Raw genomic sequence first — 19937 nt, forward strand, 5'->3', positions numbered from 1 at the left:
AGTTTCAACATTAACACGACTTGATATCACTTGTGAGGATGATATTAATAATAATACATAAATACATGTTTAACTTTGATGACTTTGAAGGCGAAGGAAGTGTGAGAAGAATTTCTGTGTATCTATCATATGAGTTACAAGATTCAGTTCGATGGCTAACGTCACGAAGTTAAGTGCGAGTCTGCGCAGTACTGGGGGGACCAACTGAAAAATGACTCAGTACCCTCCCATTGAGAACGACCATAGACAGTAAAAGAAATGGACGAACAGACTCCGTCGTTCTCAATGGGAGGGTACTGAGTCATTTTTCAGTTGGTCCCCCAAGTACTGCGCAGACTCGCACTTAACTTCGTGACGTTAGCCATCGAACTGAATCTTGTAACTCATATGATAGATAGGCTACACAGAAATTCTTCTCACACTTCCTTCGCCTTCAAAGTCATCAAAGTTAAACATTTATTTATGTATTATTATTATCATCCTCACAAGTGATATCAAGTCGTGTTAATGTTGAAACTACCACACATGATCATCTTCAAAAACAGTCATGGTAAAACAAAACAAAAAAGTTATAGCCTTGAGGCTAATCTTCTTTCCACTTTTCTGACCTACGTCAATCCATCGAAAACGAAAAGATTATCGTTAGACTACCTAACGGTAAAACTACTGTTTTTCCATTAGGTTTACTTGCCTCTATGCTTTACCTTAACAGGCTACAATGCTATTGTAGGCTACATAGCTTTGTTCACGAGTTTCCGTGCTGGCTGGATTACGCTTCTTATCCAAACAATACGGTTATCTCCCTCCAGTGCGTTAGCTTCCCTTCAACCGGACATGCTAAACATTCTTCTTACGGGAACCTAACGTTATGTACGAGGTAGTCGAGTCTTGTTTTGCCTTTTATTGTTTATGTAGATAACACAGAAGCTAAAATATCGGCACATGATATATGTTATATGAAGTTACGGGAGTTCAAAAAAATCCTAAATGGATGGGCGTTCTATGGGGTTAGCAGAGAGTTGATAACCACCGCTACATCGATGCTTCTACTTCCGGGAATTCGCCTGCCCCCTTGAGAACGACGGAGTCTGTTCGTCCATTTCTTTTACTGTCTATTAGAGGGTGACAATTTTTCGGGACTCCCGCGGGTCACGGTATTCCCGCGGGTTTCCCGCAGTACGGGAGTAAATTTCACTGTTGGTAACGTGATTGGGACGGGACAGGAAATAATAAACGGGAGCTGGCGGGAAGCCAGAGATTATTAACTTAAAAAATTACGCTGCAATGCAGTGAGTGCGCCCAAAGACGTGAGGCATTTCGTTTTAGAAAAGAGAACCAATTACAACCCACAATACGTTTGTTGTTGATTGGTAGCCTATCAGAGCAAGACAAGCAGCTGCCCTGTTCACAATCAATCAGCTTCAGCGATAGGCCCTAAGGCAAAATGGATGCAAAGAAACAGTTACAGGCGAAAGTATCAGCAAAGGACAACTCTATTCAATTGCACGAGCTGTCCGGGAAAGCGATTCTCGTTGAGTTTAATGTGTCATGCAATGTTGGGGCATGACACCTTGACGATCGCATTCCTCAATATATTTATCGCATAACCCTGGCGGAACACAAAAAAATGTTTTGTTTACTCATAGCAACGTTGCTATGCTTCGCTGGTTTAACGTGATGAGAACGGTGCAAACTTAACTGATGGGATGAGATCTAACTATGAAATGATTTAAGCATAGCCTACAGCAAAGTACTGTAAAATATGTAATTTTAATATAGCCCAAAATGATCGGCTATTAAAGAAAAGTTAGACAAGGCTTTCTGCCCTACCAAAATGTATGGTCACCGCATGCTACTGTAGCCAGTCGGATAACTTTAGACATCAACATAGGGAGCGGGACGGGATTCGGGAGTCTTTCTCTCGGGATTTTGCGGGACAGAATTTTTTTTGGGGGGCTGTCACGTGATCGGGATATGACGGGAGTATTTGTGCGGGCTCGGGATGGGACGGGAGTGAAAATTGCTTCCCGTGTCACCCTCTACTGTCTATGCCTCTGACTCACACATTACGTGACGTGAATGACGCGGAATGATGATGTTTTCACTCGGAGAAAGGTTTTTACAAAGCCCATGAACGCTAGGTAAGTGACTGACCTATCTGGGTGCGTTTGGAGATGCCTCATGAACGTTGTTGAATAGGCTTAATTTATCCTGGTGCCACACACCTTGCATGTCGCTGTTCGCTTATTTCCTCTGTGCATGAAGTTATTGTAACCGAAAATATTAATAAAAGGCACAACTCCGGGAGGATTTCTTGTCGCCATGGTCAATGCATTTTTTTATACAGTATGTGAGTGTGCGCACATGCGTTACGTTGCACATTATGGAAAAGGGGCCATGCCGCTCGTTATACGTTTTCCAAAGTATTCTGTATGTAGCAATAAAATAAAATAGTAATACATGAATACATTTAGATTTTAAAAAAGCAATAATTGCATGAAATACAGCTTGTTCAAGAGTCTCGAAGCTCGAGTCAGAGTCAAGTCTGAAGTCTTTTGAGTGGAGTCGTAAGTCAAGTCTGAAGTCATTGTTTTTGCGACCTCATTGCTTTTCAGCCAATCAATGACGTTTCTTGTACTGTAGTGCATGGCTGTCGGAAGGATCAGCAGCACAAATAAGTTTGCTAAAATATTGGTGGGGACAATTTTGTCATCTTAAAATTTTGATTAGGACTAGTCCTTAGCGTCCCACCCTAAATCTACGCCCATGCTGCACACTCATCTCTCCCATGCTGATTTTTGTGTAGGCTAGCCTTCATTTTTTTAACTTAGGCCTAATTCATTTTTGTCTTATTCAGGCGTTACAGAACTCTCATGGTCACAAATTTAAAAAAAAGACAATTTAATTTGTTTTTTATAGTTAAATTAACGTAGGCTAGAATGGAGCAAAGCCTCCTGGGAATGGGGAATGTGTTTCTGGTTTATCCAATGAACCGATTGCAGGTCAAGTCTATTTACAGAAATGTAGGGGTATAAATGAGCGGCCCCTCGTCTAATGGCATGACCCTACAAACGATCAAGTTCGAGGAAAACTACAGGATGTTTGACAGTCGACGGATTTGCGTGGTTGTTTGCTGTTTTACACGTGGATGGAAGGCAGAGAGAAAGGTTACCGGAGCTAAAGCATTGACGTTATTGCTAGGCGGAAACTAGCACAAGCTAGTTAGAGGGGATGCATCCCCTCTATTGAAATCCGGAGACTTCTTCTTATTATTATTTTTCTTTTTACCTTTTTGTGCGCGCAGCCTTAACCGCTTAACGTACAAATTTGGTTGAAGCACCGTTCCGTAAATCTTCCAAGGCTTTACCGTCCTATCCATTTTTCATTTTTGAGAAGTTTATACTTTTTGAGATATTTGTAATTAAAAGTGTATTGTAACGATTTGATAGCGAACCACACAGTTGTCCAATCAAAAGGTTTATTTGCTGGGAACGAGAGCTAGGACACAGATCAAGACACAGAACACAATGCAAACAGGGCAGGTCAAGCACGCACACACACTACACATACAGGGGAGGACGCAGCCTCCCACACAAAAAGGATCACACACGAGGGAGAACTAAAAGGGAAACATGTTACAATAAAGACGCTAACATTACACACAAACCTAAGGAGAATAACGACATAAACCCCCCTAATGTTCGCTCTCGTATCCCAGGATCCCCTGCGCGGGAGAACGCGAACACTGTCTTTTTGCGCCGACGCTACATAGCTCCCCCAACAAGCCGTTGCCGTCCTCGGCAACGACCACGAGGTAGCCACATGCTACCGTCGGCGCACGTCGCCCGCCACTCAGTTCAGTGCGACAGTACCGCCAACTCACGTGGGGTGCACGTGCCGCAGGAGCTCACTCAACGGGGCGCCACGCTGCTAGCAATCCAGTTCGGGCGTGCTAGCAGCCACGTGGCCGACCCGCTCGTCACCAGCTCCCTCTCAGCAGCCGCCCTCAGGCTGCACTTTCTGCGGCGTGTCACCGCGGCACTCCTCCTCTCCAGACGGGGCCCTAGGTGGCCTTACAACCGTCGACACTGTACCAAGCACCGGGGTTCGAGGGGGGCCAGATGAAGCTGCGCCAATGCCACTCCGCTCCGTCGAGTCGCCGACCAGGACAGACAGGCACCGACTCCACAGCAACCGGACCGCGCTGAGCTCTCCCGCTGCAGCTACCGTTTTCGGCGTCCCTCCTCGTGTTGCCATCTCGCAGAGCCGTACTGCTCTGTTCCCGGCCCGTTCCACTCCTTCGCGGCCTCGGCGAAGGCACGACCCCCGAGATGGTCGTGCTATCGAACTCCACACACAAACTTTTTTCAAAAGGCGCCGGCCAACAGGCCAACTAGAACGGGCGCCCACACAGCACGGTGCCTCTCACGCACCCAAAAGTTTTAAAGTTCAGAGGGCCTTTCCAACGAAGCTGCCCCACCGTCGTGAGTTCGCTGCCCTCAGCGGCTCCGCCAACCGTCCATCGTCTAGGAACCTCTTCCTCGCCGCAATCCCTCGGCTCTGCTCACGCGTCGCGGCTCGCAGCGGAGTCAGCGCCCAGGCCAGCGTCGTCTTCTCCGCGAACGCTTCTTCAGAGAACTTCTCCCATGGCCGCAGGCAGCTCCAGATGATAGCTCCTCTCCTCTGTCGGCTGTAGCGATAGAAGGCCCCGAGCTTTTTAGTAGCCCTTACAAGGGCTCTCCCTGGATCCTCTTGCGTGGGCCTCCACCCAGTGGTGAGGTCTCCCGCTCCCAGCTTCTCTCGCTGAGTGGAGGCCATGTCCGAAAGTCGCTTCTGACACCAATGTAACGATTTGATAGCGAACCACACAGTTGTCCAATCAAAAGGTTTATTTGCTGGGAACGAGAGCTAGGACACAGATCAAGACACAGAACACAATGCAAACAGGGCAGGTCAAGCACGCACACACACTACACATACAGGGGAGGACGCAGCCTCCCACACAAAAAGGATCACACACGAGGGAGAACTAAAAGGGAAACGTGTTACAATAAAGACGCTAACATTACACACAAACCTAAGGAGAATAACGACATAAACCCCCCAAATGTTCGCTCTCGTATCCCAGGATCCCCTGCGCGGGAGAACGCGAACACTGTCTTTTTGCGCCGACGCTACAGTATTTTTCCCCCATAGACTTGAATGGGGGCTGTGATGTCATAATAGAGCCAGCTGTGCTCGTTAAGTAGTTCTCAGAGCAGTTCCCAGGCTAATCAGAACACTGGCACAGGTGTCACCTGTGAGGAATTCAACCAAAGATTGTTAAGGCGGAGCAAGATACTTCGTCGTAGTTCATGTCTATGGGCGCGAAATGGGGATCGAATCCTGTCTGCATAAAGAGGCGTGTCGATGACGTATTGATGAGCGTACATTGCAAACCGCCAACAGCAGCGGCATAAATAACCGGCGCACACCTGATATAAAGTCGATTTTCTCCAGACTGGAATGCTCAAAAATGCTAAAAATGTACCTGAAATGTTCACAAGGGTTTGAGGATCATGAAAACGTGCCCGAAATTCACATTCCTAACTCTATAGAACTAAGACCTTAGCATATGTGGTAAAATTCTGAGCTATGCCCATAGACTTCAATGGAGCAGTCGCTGCCTCTGCTCTGCATAAAGGGGGATTTTGACCCCCCCCCCCCTCGTGCGATCCGGGTTCCCGGAAGTGGCTCCTGATGAAGTATCTTGCTCTGCCTTAACAATCTTTGATTCAACTGTCTCAGCTTCTAAGCATACAATCTAGCTCTACCTGAACTACACATCCTGTTAAAGTGTTTCCTGTGTGTCAAAATAAAAGTCCCAGCCATATCTCATGCATTCAGCATTATATCTCCAGAACGTGTTTTTATGGACTCAAAGATGAAGTGAGTTGAAGTTGGAGGTTGAAGGTCAAATGTCAAGGTCAAAAACACCTTGAGTATGATCTCTCAAGATTGCCATGTCACACAAGATTCAAATTTGGTTACTCCAAAAGCACCTTTGCAGGTATCACAATTACCCTACCAAACAGCTAGCAGCAAGCTCAACAGCCTCACCAACACCCTAACCAGCAGACTGCATCCCCTCGTGTAATTCCTCGGAATTGCATTTCTAGTCTTATGTTGATAGGCCTAGCCTAATGAGTAATTAGTGGGCCACTCAGGCAGAGTCAGGCTGATAAATGGTTTGTGGAACTCGTTGGAACTGTTTATATGTAAGCCTATATACTGTAGGCATACTTTAATCGTTCTCTACAAACCTATTCAAAGTGCCTGGTTTTTCAATTATTTAATTACCTGTGTTATTAGGTTGGCATTGTCTGTAGGCTAGGCCTTTTTTAAATTCATACAGGCAACTATTGGAGTGCTATGATACCCAGATACATGTCCTTGCATGATGCTTGAAATTTCCATCCACCCACAAAGCTGTTTTTATACTGTAGGCTACTTAAATATCTAGTTCCTTACACATTTATTGAAAGTGCCTGGTTTGTGGTTGATTGGCTTGTTGTATTGCATTAGAACTAATCCATAGTTCCTTTCTCCAAATGTATTCTTTTCTTTTTTTCTTTCAAATTCTTTTTGACAGCTGCAGCAGAGGAAGTTTCATTAAGAACTATAGAAGTGGCAGTGATTGCCTCTAAAGGTTGTTCAATCCCCCAGGGTACCATATATTTTGTCCATGCCATTATCATTGGTTTTATTGCCTAAAATCTTCTGTTGAACAAAAAATCAAAAGTCTTGATTAAGCAATGATGGATGCTAATTACTTTTGTCAGTTTAATTTTTTTTCAGAGAAAATTTTTGGATCTTTTCTTTTTTGTGGTAAGGTACCAACAAATTTGGCCACGACTGTAGATATCTGTTGTATTCTGCTTCAGTTAGTGGTGCAGATGAGTAGAAATACTAACAGATGAGTAGCTCTTCCTGAAGTAGTCATTGTGTAGAGCTGTGCCTTGTTCTGTAGGTCTAGTATATATATATTTATATTTTAACAGATTATTCATCTCAATTTTGCACAGAAACATCTGAGTGATGCTGGTCCCTACCACTATCAGCCACAATAACAATACTGAATGCATAAATATTTGTGTTTTCCACTGTTTCCATCCTATAAACTCCAAAAGTGAGACATTGCAGAGTGTCCTGGTATGTGCAACCTTGTTTAACTGAATTAGTCAAGTAGATTACAGTAGGAATGTTCTTCCCTTTACTAACTTTTCTGTGTCATGTAACTGAAATGTAAAGTGTCTTGTGTCTTCACACTGTGTATAAACCTGTTGGACAGGTACATTAGTCATACCCTCTCTATACTAAAGTACTGTTGGCTTTCGGGAGCAGGAGGGGTTGTCTATTGGATTTTTCACTGCTATTTTAGGAAACGGCATTCCAAAATCTTGGCTCCAAGATACCAAAGTCTTGCCACAAAGAGTTAATAGAAATAGAATAAAATAGTCAAAAACAAAAGAAATATCAGTAACGCTTATAAATTCCACGTTTCAACTATCAGAAAAGGTGTTTTTTTTTCGAAAAGAAAACTTTGGAAACCATTGGAAACAACCTATTACTTAGAGTGAGAGAAAAAAACAGGAAGCTATCTGAAAAAATAAGGCTATTTTGAAGATGGGAGTAGGCCTGACCAGATCTGTTTTGATCATATTTAGCTGAGATTCCTGTGTCATGTGAGCGTCTGAAGCCCGGGCTAAATTAAAGTTGGTGTGCGGCCGGCAGACCTCCCCGCCAGAACAGCCTTACGTGTGTCCTAGTGCCTGCTGGTGCAGTCATGTGATGCTGATGAAAATCAGATTTACACAGCAGGAAGGGAGGGGGGTGACCTGCTCTAAACTGTCTGGGTTCTCTCTCTCTTCTCTGTTCTCCATCGACTGGGCTGTGTTCTCTCCCCCTGGCTGTGATGTGATTTCTGTTTTTGGTTCTGTGTCTGTTATTCAAGAGACACCTGTTGCACATATGAAGCGTGCAGAATTGATGCCAACCGCTGATATTAATTATGTGCAGCTGACCAGTGGTACATAACATGCATTCACTCAATTAACTTTACTCTTAATGTATGTTACTCACTTTTTGTATTTGTATCTAAATTAAGTTGTTCTCACATACAGTATAGCGAGGTTCATATAAGGTACTTTTGATGATTTGCCCGGATAAAGTATTCTTCTGTCTCAGTAAGGCTGAGATCACAGTAAACAAATTTGTACTTCCTCCACCTCCATTCGGTGGACATGTGATCTTACCAGCGGTTGGTCATCCTACTGACTGCCCTCACTTGGACAAAGTCTCAAAGGATTTGAACATAAACCCCAGAGGGAAAACTAAAGGTAAAAACTTACCAGATTCATTACACTTTTTTATTTTTAATTTCAAGTACATGTATTTTAAGCATGTTTTTTTTCCCTTATTTCAATAAGGCCAATGTGTTTTTGCAGGCATATTTTACTCCACTTCTAACAATTAGATGTTTTAAAGATCATGAATTGTTCACATTTTTGTGTGGAATAACTTCAAACCTGTGTGGCAACTGTAGCAAAAATGTGCCACAACAGATTAGAACAATCTTTGAGCATAGCATTAAGAATGTATGTGAACTTCGTGTCGTGAGAAGCAGAAGTTACCATGAAAGAGCAATGTGTGCGGTTCCATTGTAGATTCATAGTTGTCAGCTGTTCACATACTGAAGGAACCTAAAATGCTTCCAGCAGACTGACAAAGTATTTTGAAAATGTTTGGGGACAAAGTATTTTATGTTGATCTTGTTTTACAAAGATGACAAACATTTATTTTTGCAACCCTTTTTTGTTTCAGCCACACATTCAGTCATAAGGCCTTCTGAATGGTCAGTCAGTTTCGAAGAGAATTGAATTACAGAGTCATGTTGTTTGTGAGTTTAGGGTCAGGAAAAACACAAGTTGTTGCCCGTTGCTACAGCCATCTCAGTCCTGATATGTTGTGTTCTGAATTAATGAAACACATATTAATCAGACATAGAAGATGGATGGATAAGGAAAATTTATAGCAACAAAAGACAGCTATGTTCCAGGCCTGGGATGCACTCTGTATATCTGGACTGGGAATCAAACTTGCTTGTCGTAAAATTTCACCGCCATGGCAGCTTGATTTACTTCTAGTGCCCTTTTGAGGGTTCAGGAATTAAGTTTTGCAGCTGTACAGATCTGACTCCCTTGAGTTTCTTACTCTGGTCTCAAAGAAAAAGAGACACAGAGATTAAGGACTGTGTAACAATGTTTCAGATTTACAGTATTTACAGAGCCCTTTTCATCAATTTTCAACACACTGGGTACCCATTTAGCGCTAAGGGGTACCTGATTCAGCTTAAACCAGCAAAAAGGGTCATGCTCTCACCCACGCCAACAATGTTATTGCAATAGGTGTTCAGGGTATGCAGTGGCAATGTCAGGGACTACATCCTTTTCCTGTATGTCAGTGTGGCTTGAGTTTGAATTTGAAGCCGTTATTTTAAAGTAAAATAACTACAGTACAAGCTACATTGTGTTGCTATAAGGAAGAGGAATAGTTTTTGAATGGAGATGTTTTGTATATATACAGTACAGTACTCCTTTAATGTCTTACCTGAATCATCATTTGCTTTAGTTCAGTTCAGTGTTTCCCATACATTGACTTATTTGTGGCGGCCCACCACAATATCAACATTGACCACCACACAATGATTTTCCAGGTTGTACTAAATTGTGCTTAAATCTGGTTTGCATCATAACCACACTGTGCTAGTTTGTTAAAACTGTTGTATTCAAGTTAATTCTGCAAACCAACCACCACAAATGGAATTCAATACTGTGGGAAACATTGCAGTTGATACTATAGATTTAATAGATATGAAGTTGGCAGTCTCATAAAGGAAAAGGCAGGAGGGTGACAGGAGAATAACAATCTCAGAACATGTCACAAGTGAGGCCTCAGGCTGTGGCACTGGAATCAGTTGTGCAATATTTAGATATCAACATACTGTAACATGTTTGGATATAAATCTCTCAACGTATGGTCTCCAAGTCCACGATTTGAGAAACTAAGGCCAGGCTAGTCCATGATCTGCCATACCAAATAAAAAGCATGTTAAAATAAAGAAATTGTAAGCCTGTGAGTTGCCAATGTTTAAATGTTACCAGAGTACACATAGAATAAAATCAGTCTTTCAGTTCTTGATGTTGGGCTCTGAGTTAACATTAAAGGACACTGAACTGCATGTTGCAACACACATTTATGACTAAACTAATAAGTCGAAAGGTTGCTTACAATCCAACAACAACTTTGCTTTAAACAGCCTGTTGTTTTACTTGGATCATGAAGTGATTGTCTGAGGCTTGCATGTGTTTATTAATTATTTTAGCAGAAGCCAGAAAAGTGGATATTTGCCAGAAAATGTTTTTAATGTGATTGCTCAAGGTATACAAAAGTTTTTTTTTTTAGAATGGAATAGTACTGCACAGATTAGAGTAGTCTGATACAGCAATTCACTGTACAGGATTCAAAGGCCAGAATCAATGTTATGCTCATCTCAAGATGTGATACTGTTGTTTAACTGGGCTATTCCTGGTCGAAATTCCTGGTTGAAAGATTATTAAGTGACAAAATTATGTCTTTATCTTTTATCCTCTCCCTAATGTGTGGTGAAGCCTACTGAAAAATGTGGGTTTATAAGCGCTTAGCACCCTCCACTCACCCCCACTCCTCTCTCTATCCCCTGATGGAGACTGCATTCCTCATTCCTCAGCCTTCCAGTCAAGTGACCAGCCAGCCAAGCCCCAGACGCTTCAAAACACACGCTTGGCTGTTTCAGTCAGGGATTCTAGAATTGCATCATACTTCCCTGAATGACTATGGAAATATAGCAGAATTTAATTCACATTTTGTTCCAGTAGGTCAATATAGACCAAAAATGTTCCTATTCTTGAAATATAACTCTTCATTGAGCAAAAACATGCTCTTGTTGGTTGTGATGTCTAAGTGGAAAATATTACAATATTATATTTTGTATTAGGCCTACTCTTCTGCCTAAGAACTCATTGCAGGTTGATTTACCTCACTTAGTTTTACATGACTTATGTGTCTTATGAAAACAATTAATTCACCATCAATCAGTCAACAGATATGAACATGATGCCAACCAGCAGAGATGGGAAGAAGGTGGACCTATCCAGGCTGACTGACGAGGAGGCTAAACATGTCTGGCAAGTCATACAGAGAGACTTCAACTTGCGCAAAAAAGAGGAAAACAGGCTTGGGTAAGACCCTTTCAAAGAGTATTTTTTAATTGTTTCATTGTTTTTTGTGCCATCAGAATGTTTCACAAAGGTTAAGTCAACATAGCAGTTTATAGTAAATTATATTTTCCACTTGACTTGTAGAGAAATTATGTTAAAAAAGAAAAGAAAAAATCAGGCAGCCAGCTGGAGCTGAGTGTTCTCTGAGTGCTCTCAAGTGCAGGCCTGGGAGTGGTTTAAGCAGAAAGAAACTCAGAGATGTTCAACCAATGGGATTCCTTAGGACATTCTGGTGTCTCTTTCTATGTGCTTAAATTCTCTGTACTGTATGTGCAACAGAGAGTTAAAGACTAAAATTGAAAAGGAGGAGAGCAAAACAGAGCTGTTGGGGTCCCAGTCCAATCTGTCTGAGTCGATCTGCATACGATGCCTTCAACCCTTCAAGTTTCTGGTGAACAGCAAACGTCAATGCCTGGACTGCCACCTCTTCACCTGTAAAGCCTGCAGCCGTTACAACAAGAAAGAGTGCGGCTGGGTGTGTGATCCCTGTCGCATGGCCAGGTAACTTGAGACCTAGAGTGTATATCTGCGGAGTGTTGTGGCGCAACTGGCTACAGCACCAGTACCACAATTGGGCCTGAGCACCCATGGGGACTCAGGCTCGAGTCCGACCCGGGTAATTTCCTGATTCCACCCCATCTCTCTCCCCTATTCACTTCCTGTTCATCTCTTATAAATATACTTCTATATTATTTATCTATATAATGAGAGCAAATAGCCATTCATCAGAGAGTTAGATTTAGCTAACCAGGATGATTACAGTACAGTTACAGTGAAAAGTTCACAAAACTGAAATGTTTTGTTCTGTGCTTTACAGAGTTTTAAAGATCGGCACACTGGAATGGTACCACGAGAATGTGCGTTCTCGTTTCAAACGTTTCGGCAGTGCGAAAGTGATGAGATCCCTGTACAAGAGACTAAGTTCAGAACGCACCCGCTCTGAGACTGACCTAAGGGGTGGGTACCCCCTGCACTCTGTCTACAATTACCACTAAAACAGCACAAATTGTATTAATCTCAATAAGATAACACTGGGATAAGATCTGTCATTGTGTACAGGATTCAGATGTTCTATTACTTCAGCTCTCAACAGAATGTTTACCTCTTTGTGTGTAGTTATATTTGTATTGTACAGTGTAATAGTTTTGAACGTGTTTGCTATTCTTTTCTGCTGATCATGTGGATATGTTTTCTAACCCAGAGCCTCGTGATGATGACACCCACAGTATGCCAGAAGTCTACGGTGAGAGGAGTAGTCAAAGATCACATTTGCTTTGATCACAGGTCAAAGGGATAATGGGGAAAAAAAACACTGGAAAGGTCATAACGCAAATTAAATACCCTGTGTGTTATTTTCACCTAAAACTATTTTTTGGCTCTTTGATAAAACATTGCCAATGAGAACTTAAAATACTACACTACTAGGGAAGGGGGAAACATCTCCCCTAGAAAATCTCCTATACTCAAACTTTTTTGTCAGCTTAGCTCTTCCTTTCCTCCCTTCTTTCCTCCCACTCTCTCTCTCTCACTCACTCACTTTCAGCCAGTCTCTGTCCAACTTTGCTGGCTAATTCAATAAGAACCACAGGAACAAAATGTTTCAAAGAGTCAACAGCATCAGACAGAGCACACTAGACTTATGGTGCCCTCACTTAAAGAACATGGAGAAGCAGGAGTCAAACTAGAATAATACAAATATATACTGTAAACATATATAACAATATATAAATGGATCTATTAAATATTGTTCAAGGATCTTGCCGGTGTTCCATTTCTTATGTAAGAAAGCATTGTCAAAAATACCTAATCAAATGTATCACATAAAGTTCTAATTATGGAAAACTGTATTCAGAAACAGAAAGGCTGACAAAGGACAGATGAGGAAACTAGACCATGAAGTAGCAGCAGGCAAATGCACCAAGTCAGCTCGGCTCTATCCTTCCAAAAAGAAAAGAAGCTATTTTGTCTTCAGTTAGCCTTCTTCCTGGCTCAGTCTATTTTGTCATGTTACGACATATCATATTGTCTCTCCTTGATTGTCACAGCCGAGATCGCTGTTGTAACTGTGATTCATATTCTCTTTAGGGAGGTCATATTGCCATGACGACGATCACTCAGACACTCTGGAAAGAGGATCCAGCAAACTGGTATGATACTCAGACCTTCTTGTGTCTTCCAAGTCTTTCCTCCACTAAAAAACACAAGCCAGCTTGGTCCCGTCAGAAGCATAAATCAATCATCAGTAATGAGAGCATTCATGTAAATGAAGATATTTCTTTTCATAGACTTTTAAAACCCTCTTTTGGCCTGTGAATAGGTTGGTCATGGGTTTGGATTTCCTCATTCATTGACCAGGCAGGAAACTCCATATGAGACAGCTGCACAGGAACCTTCTGAATCCCTGTCTTTCCGTCGCCACAAAGCAAAGATATTATATCACAAGACATGGTCCGCCACAAAGCAAAGATATTATATCACAAGACATGGTCCGCCACAAGGCAAAGATATTATATCACAAGACATGGTCCTCAGATAAAAGTGTCTAGAGAACATCTTTCTATTTGTGGCAGAGTGGTAAATGGAGCGGTGGGTATAATTTTTTCCTAATCCCATTACCTCTGAAGCTTTTGCGCGTTGCCTTGGTGACCTGCCTGCTGGGCAATGTGTTGTGTTGAGGGCACTGGGCACTGTTCTGTGTTGAGGGCACTGGGCACTGTGTTGAGGTTATTTTGGTGTAGCTGGCATACACCCAAGTAAGTATCCCTGCTTCCATGAATAAGATGAGAGGACGGGAGACCTGGGCGTTAAACAATAGCAGAAAGATGAAAATTAAGTATTGATAAATATAAGCAGGTGAACACTCAAAAGTATGTTTATGCACTTGTATAGAGCTGACAGTTCTCCTCATCTGTCCCTGTTCATCATAGATAGGATGGGAGTGGTTCACTGTATGGTCTTATATCACTCATCCTCCTCTCCGCAACTACCTCCAGACTGTCCAAAAATGAGTGATTCAAACATTCCTCTTAAATAACTTGTTATTGATATAAAACACATATTTATTTTTATTTGAATTAGAGAAATTGTAGGAAAATTGAAGAAACATACACTATGATACAAATCTCTCTCTCTCTCTCTCTCACTCTGGTCTTTAAGAAGAGGAAATCCAAACGTCTGCTTCCTGTAGACCCTGTTCATTTTGATTCAGATTACTCTGCATACTCCAGACGCCACTCATTCCAGGTGTGTAGACTCTTTCTCAGTTAATCTTCCTTACTGTATGAATTCATTTATTTTACACTATTTTCTTGTTGAGATTACTAAATCATCTGTACAAAGAGGAACAGTATGCTCATCCCTTTTAAATTCTGAATTTATAGACAGTATAATAATACATGTGTCACTCAAACAGAGCAGAAGTCAGTCATTTAAATCTAATCAAATATTGACAGTTTTCACTTTCATTAAGCCTATTTAATATCCACTGAATTGTGTGGTTGTTGATGTTGTTAAGAGTGCACTATGAGAATGTGAGGAGTTTAAATATTTTCAGGACAATGGGAGCTTAGAGAATCTGGCACCTCCTGAGTCAGCGAATGTGGAGAAGGACTTAGCATCAGTCTTCCAGCAGATCCAGAACTGCTTCGGCCCTGGCTCAGACTATGATAATCGATGGGAACGGGAGAGAATTACACACTTTGGTAAGGAACCCTGAAAATGTGCTCTAGCAAACATTAAGGAATTTCCTTAGTTCACGTGGCATTGAATTGTTAATATCCATATTACTTTTAAACATTTGCATGCAAGCATCACATACATGTTTGTCTTTATGCATCATGAATTAGATCAAAATTGCTTTCTACTGACTGAACAACTCTTTTCATGCAGTAGAAGCTCTGACAGGTTTACAACATTCTTTAAAATCATGTGCTTTACTGTAAGACAGTCCAGATTTGTGCAGTATGAAGGTACCGTTTTCCCAGCACCCCAGTCAATGCTACTTCCAATCAATCTATTTATGTTTTAACCAAATTTTGTTGAAATTAGTTAATTCAGGACATTGGACTTAACTTTCTATTCCCCCACAAACCCAGACTTGAACTTCCTTGTTATAACAACCTTCTTCTTTTCTTTTTTCCATGACAGATGATGGCGTGTATCCTGAGCACAGGAAAAAGCGTGCACAATCCCACGTGAAGCACAGGCATTCGTACTGCGGAAGCTACTTTCCATTTTACGAACGATCCCAGAGTCTAGACAACCCGTCCGAAGAGGAGGAGAACGATTACCTATACCAGCCCCTCACCCACCGGAGCAGTCAGGTGTCCCTGGAAGAGGACCCAGGCCCTGTGCCTCCTGAACAGGTTTTCCATCTGGAAAAATATGCATGCATACACACACAGGCACTCACTCACTCACTCACTCACACACACACACACAGGCACTCACTCATTCACTCACACACACACATACACACAGGCACTCACTCACTCTCTCTCACACACACACACAGGCACTCACTCATTCACTCACACACACACATACACACAGGCACTCACTCACTCACTCACACACACACACACAGGCACTCACTCATTCACTCACACACACACACACATACAGGGACTCACTCACTCTCTCTCACACACACAGGCACTCACTCACACACACACATACACACAGGCACTCACTCACTCTCTCTCACACACACAGACACTTATGCACACACATACACATACACTTCCTCTCCCTCGTACTGTACACTCACATCTTTATGCATTCTGTGGATGCATTCCGCATGCATACTGTTCACACATTAAATATACCCTATGTACATGAACACACACTTTCAGTTAATGCACATATTCACCTGAGAAATCTCACAAACCTTTTTTAAAAGACTGCCTTCTGAGGACAAATTTGAGTACAACTCTTGCTGTTAAAGCAAATAAGGAAACAATTATTTTTTATTTTCTCAAAACAGAGCTCAGTGTGCAAACTGTCAGGATATAGAACAACAATAGCATACCCAGCTGTGTATTATTAAGAACCGAGTTGGAACCTCTGTGTCTTTCACAAACATCTACATCCTACCTTCAGGCCTTTGCTCAAGCTTTTCATGTCGGTCCATGCTTCCTTATTTTTGTACAGACCACCTCAGACCTCAGAAGTCATGCAAAATTTATACCATCTTCAGAAGAGAATATCTCTGAACACAATAATATTCAGAAAAGTATTTTATCCATGATATCTGTTTAATTGCCCATCTTTCCAAAGGCTGCAAAGTTAAATGTAAAAGTCATGTTGATAGATATAAAAGTCATTAGTAATGATATAATGATGGAAGCTATGATGAGACCAGTCACAGATTGAAACTTAAACTACAGGAAAACATCCTCCATCATTCTGTTGACACAGTCTCTGTTTCATTTCCCGAGGCAAACCAACCTTCATATTATATCACTATTTTTTCCTTTGTTTGAAGATATGTGAGCTCAACAAGCGCATGTCTGCCATCGAGAGTCTTCTCAACCGTCTGGAACATAAGATGACTACAGACATACCACCGGTTTGTAATTGGAATATAAAAGTATATAAAGTGATAATTGGGGCGGTGGTAGCGTAGTGGCTAAGGAGCTGGGCTAGCAAGCAGTAGCCAGAAAATGTGTGGGTTCAATTCCCGGCTTCCACCGCTGTGCCCTTGAGCAAGGCACTAAACCAGGGGTGGGCAAACTGCGGCCCGCGGGCCAGATCCAGCATTTAATTTGCTTATCAGGCTGCTCGCTACTTTTTTCCTGCGATAGAGACGACGTTGGTTAGATTTACTGCAAACTGCTTTCCACTTTCCTTAGAGAATGTTTACAATGTCAGTGTCAAAACATCATGTTAAATAGAGATGATAGGCCTACTCTTAGTTATCTCCTTTGCAGTAGATCTAACATGAACATTATGTGATCCATTTAATTGGGAACACGTCTGCGCTCACGAGAGGGAGAGAGAGCGGCAGGTTCCAGCTGGCTTGTCATTGTTGATAATTGATATCTCCTTCTTATAAGAAACTTTTAAAAGGAAATCATGAAGGCAACAGTAGTTCCCACCATTGACCATTTTAGAACTGTGAGAGGGCACAGCCATAGGTACAGCATTAGCCATAGCGGAGCGGGCAGTAGATCATTGAGAAATAAACGCGAATTGTTCTTAAAGCGACAGTGCCCAATTTATACATTTGTTAAACAGCAATTCATATTTTAAAACACATACTTTTGATACTAAATTATAGGCTATAAAAATGTTTTTTTTTTTTTTTTATGTGTGTGTGTGTGTTGAGGGGGTGGGGGGGGGGTGTTGTTGTGCGGCCCGCCGGCCAATTTTCAAAACCCAATGTGGCCCTTGAGCCAAAAAGTTTGCCCATCCCTGCACTAAACCCTGTATTGCTCCGGGGACAATGGCCATTGTAATATAATCAATATATGTAAGTCGCTTTGAATAAAAAGTGTAATGTAAATATTTGACTTTTGACTTGTCTTTTCAGCCAATCTTCCAAATAGTTCAGTCATGACTCTCAAATAACTGTCATGTTTAGGAGGAGAAACACGTGATTTGATACAGATTTGAAGGGTAGATCTTAATGAAATGTGTAAGCCAATGTTTGTAATTGTCAGGTGCCAGTGCAGCCGACTGCAGCAGATCTGGAAGAGGAGAAGCTGAGAAAGAAACTAAATGAATTGACAGGCAACATCAGTGATAAAGGGCTTTCCTCAGATGAAGATGAGTTCAAGAATGTTGAGTATGATCCACCCCGAAAGATAGAATCTCCCCATTTGGTGGAATCTCCAAGAAGGGCTGAGTCCCCCAGAAGGATGGAATCTCGCAAGGTGGAATCTCCACGTAGGATGGAATCTCCACGAAAGCCGGAGTCTCCGCGAAAAAAGGAATCTCTCCAAAAGACAGAGCCTTATAAGGTAAACAGTATGACTCCCATGGATGCAGTATTTGTTTGTCCCATTCTTGAATAAACATAGAATATAACTCATTGGCTTGAAGTCACCTTCAGTCACCTAGTGTTTTTCTGTGAACTACTACCAGTTACTGTAAATGATGCAAGTGAGGAACTGTAGGCATGGAAAGCACATTGACAGAAATTGTCACAATATATTGACAAACATTAATATGTGCTTACACAAAATCCTGTGTTATTGTCCTAACATACTTAATATGAGCTGAATTGTTTTTTTTTTTGTTTTTTTTCCAGTCTTGCCTGAAGACGGACTGGTCAGTAGAGCTGACCCACCCACTGAAGGAGAGCACCAAGCGGCGGTGCAGCAGCGCCACCACACAGTTTCAACTCGCTGACCTTGAGGACCAAGTGGCTCTGGCCGCTGCAAAAGTCCAGAACACTGAGAGTGAGGTGTGGTCTATGGAAACAACTCTCATGCACCATATACATGTCCCTTTTACTGAGGATCCTCATTATTTTTTTTTTTATTATGTGTCCAAACATCCCTGTGTTGAATATTCCAGAAGTAAGACTTCTATCTAAAATACCTCGCTACATGTAGTAGCTAGCATGTCCCTTTCATTATCTCCATTCTCTGAGAAGGGCTCCTCTTCAGTTTTCAGCTTTTGAACTCGGTCCCAACTTTGAGACCTTGATTTTGTCTTTTTCAGATGTCTGACATCCAGAGCAGGATCGCTGTGCTGAGTGTGGGTGGCCCAGAGAAGCCCTGGAGGAGGGTGGGTGTGGATAAATGGCACTGACACAAAAACACTGATAGAGAGGCCTCGCATCCCTTTGGGGCTGTGCAACAAACACACATATCTGTGGAAGCATAACTAACAGCAAATAACACAACAAAGATTAACAGCTTCTTTGAAAAAAAAAAAATCATAACATAATGCTCTCCCATACAGTGTTGTGTGACAGTCGCCCGCAGATAAGTGCACTTGTTTAATGACCACAGTTATTCAAGTGAATTCCCATACAGGTATAGGAATTACCGTACATGGACAAAGCCACAGTATGCAGGACACACAGACAACAGCCACACAGTGTATTATTTTGAGGGAAACATCAACTTCACCTTTACGCTCAATGTTTAAAGCACATAAAATAGGGTGAATTGTTACCTATTTACTGGACTTTGTATGAGATTATTTGTTGCATAAACTAACAACGTATTAATAAACATTATTATGACACTCAGGTCTGTCTTCCATTTATTTTGTTTGTTGCAATTGCATGTATTTGCCACATATGGTGGTAGTTGTTGTGGATGAATTGGTCTATTGTGCTTTGTGTCATTGTTATTTTTTTAGACTCAACAGAACAGACGGCTCTCCCAAGATTTTCCAACGAGTAAGAAAACCTATGCACATTTTTGTAACATTCTGATTTTAGCATTCATATGTATGTAATGAAACGTGTCATGAAATAACTACGGAAAATAGCATTGTTCATAAACAATGTATCCACAACATGGACCTTTGCTGCTCCCACCATTTTAATGAAATGTGTTTGTACGCACAAACAACTTTTAAGACTTTACCTTAACCACACAACAACTTCTTTGCATTCATCCT

The 19937-nt window shown here is 41.8% G+C and overlaps 1 protein-coding gene across 1 annotated transcript; it reads left to right on the forward strand.

The window, feature by feature from the left end:
* The first annotated feature begins 8288 nt into the window (after positions 1 to 8288).
* On the forward strand, positions 8289 to 19329 carry LOC143099871 (melanophilin-like). Its single transcript, XM_076262780.1, has 11 exons — positions 8289 to 8378; positions 11176 to 11318; positions 11637 to 11858; positions 12175 to 12314; positions 12559 to 12600; positions 13443 to 13504; positions 14514 to 14600; positions 16843 to 16926; positions 18020 to 18319; positions 18610 to 18765; positions 19026 to 19329. The coding sequence occupies exons 2-11, from the start codon at positions 11185 to 11187 to the stop codon at positions 19113 to 19115; spliced, it is 1317 nt and encodes a 438-aa protein (XP_076118895.1). The 5' UTR covers positions 8289 to 8378; positions 11176 to 11184; the 3' UTR covers positions 19116 to 19329.
* The last annotated feature ends 608 nt before the right edge of the window (positions 19330 to 19937 follow it).

The sequence above is a fragment of the Alosa pseudoharengus genome, unplaced genomic scaffold (assembly GCF_046254945.1).
Source record: "Alosa pseudoharengus isolate Yale_2024_CS ecotype anadromous, Long Island Sound unplaced genomic scaffold, YU_APseudo_1.1 YU_APseudo_1.1_scf_3, whole genome shotgun sequence".
NCBI classification, from domain to species: domain Eukaryota; kingdom Metazoa; phylum Chordata; class Actinopteri; order Clupeiformes; family Clupeidae; genus Alosa; species Alosa pseudoharengus.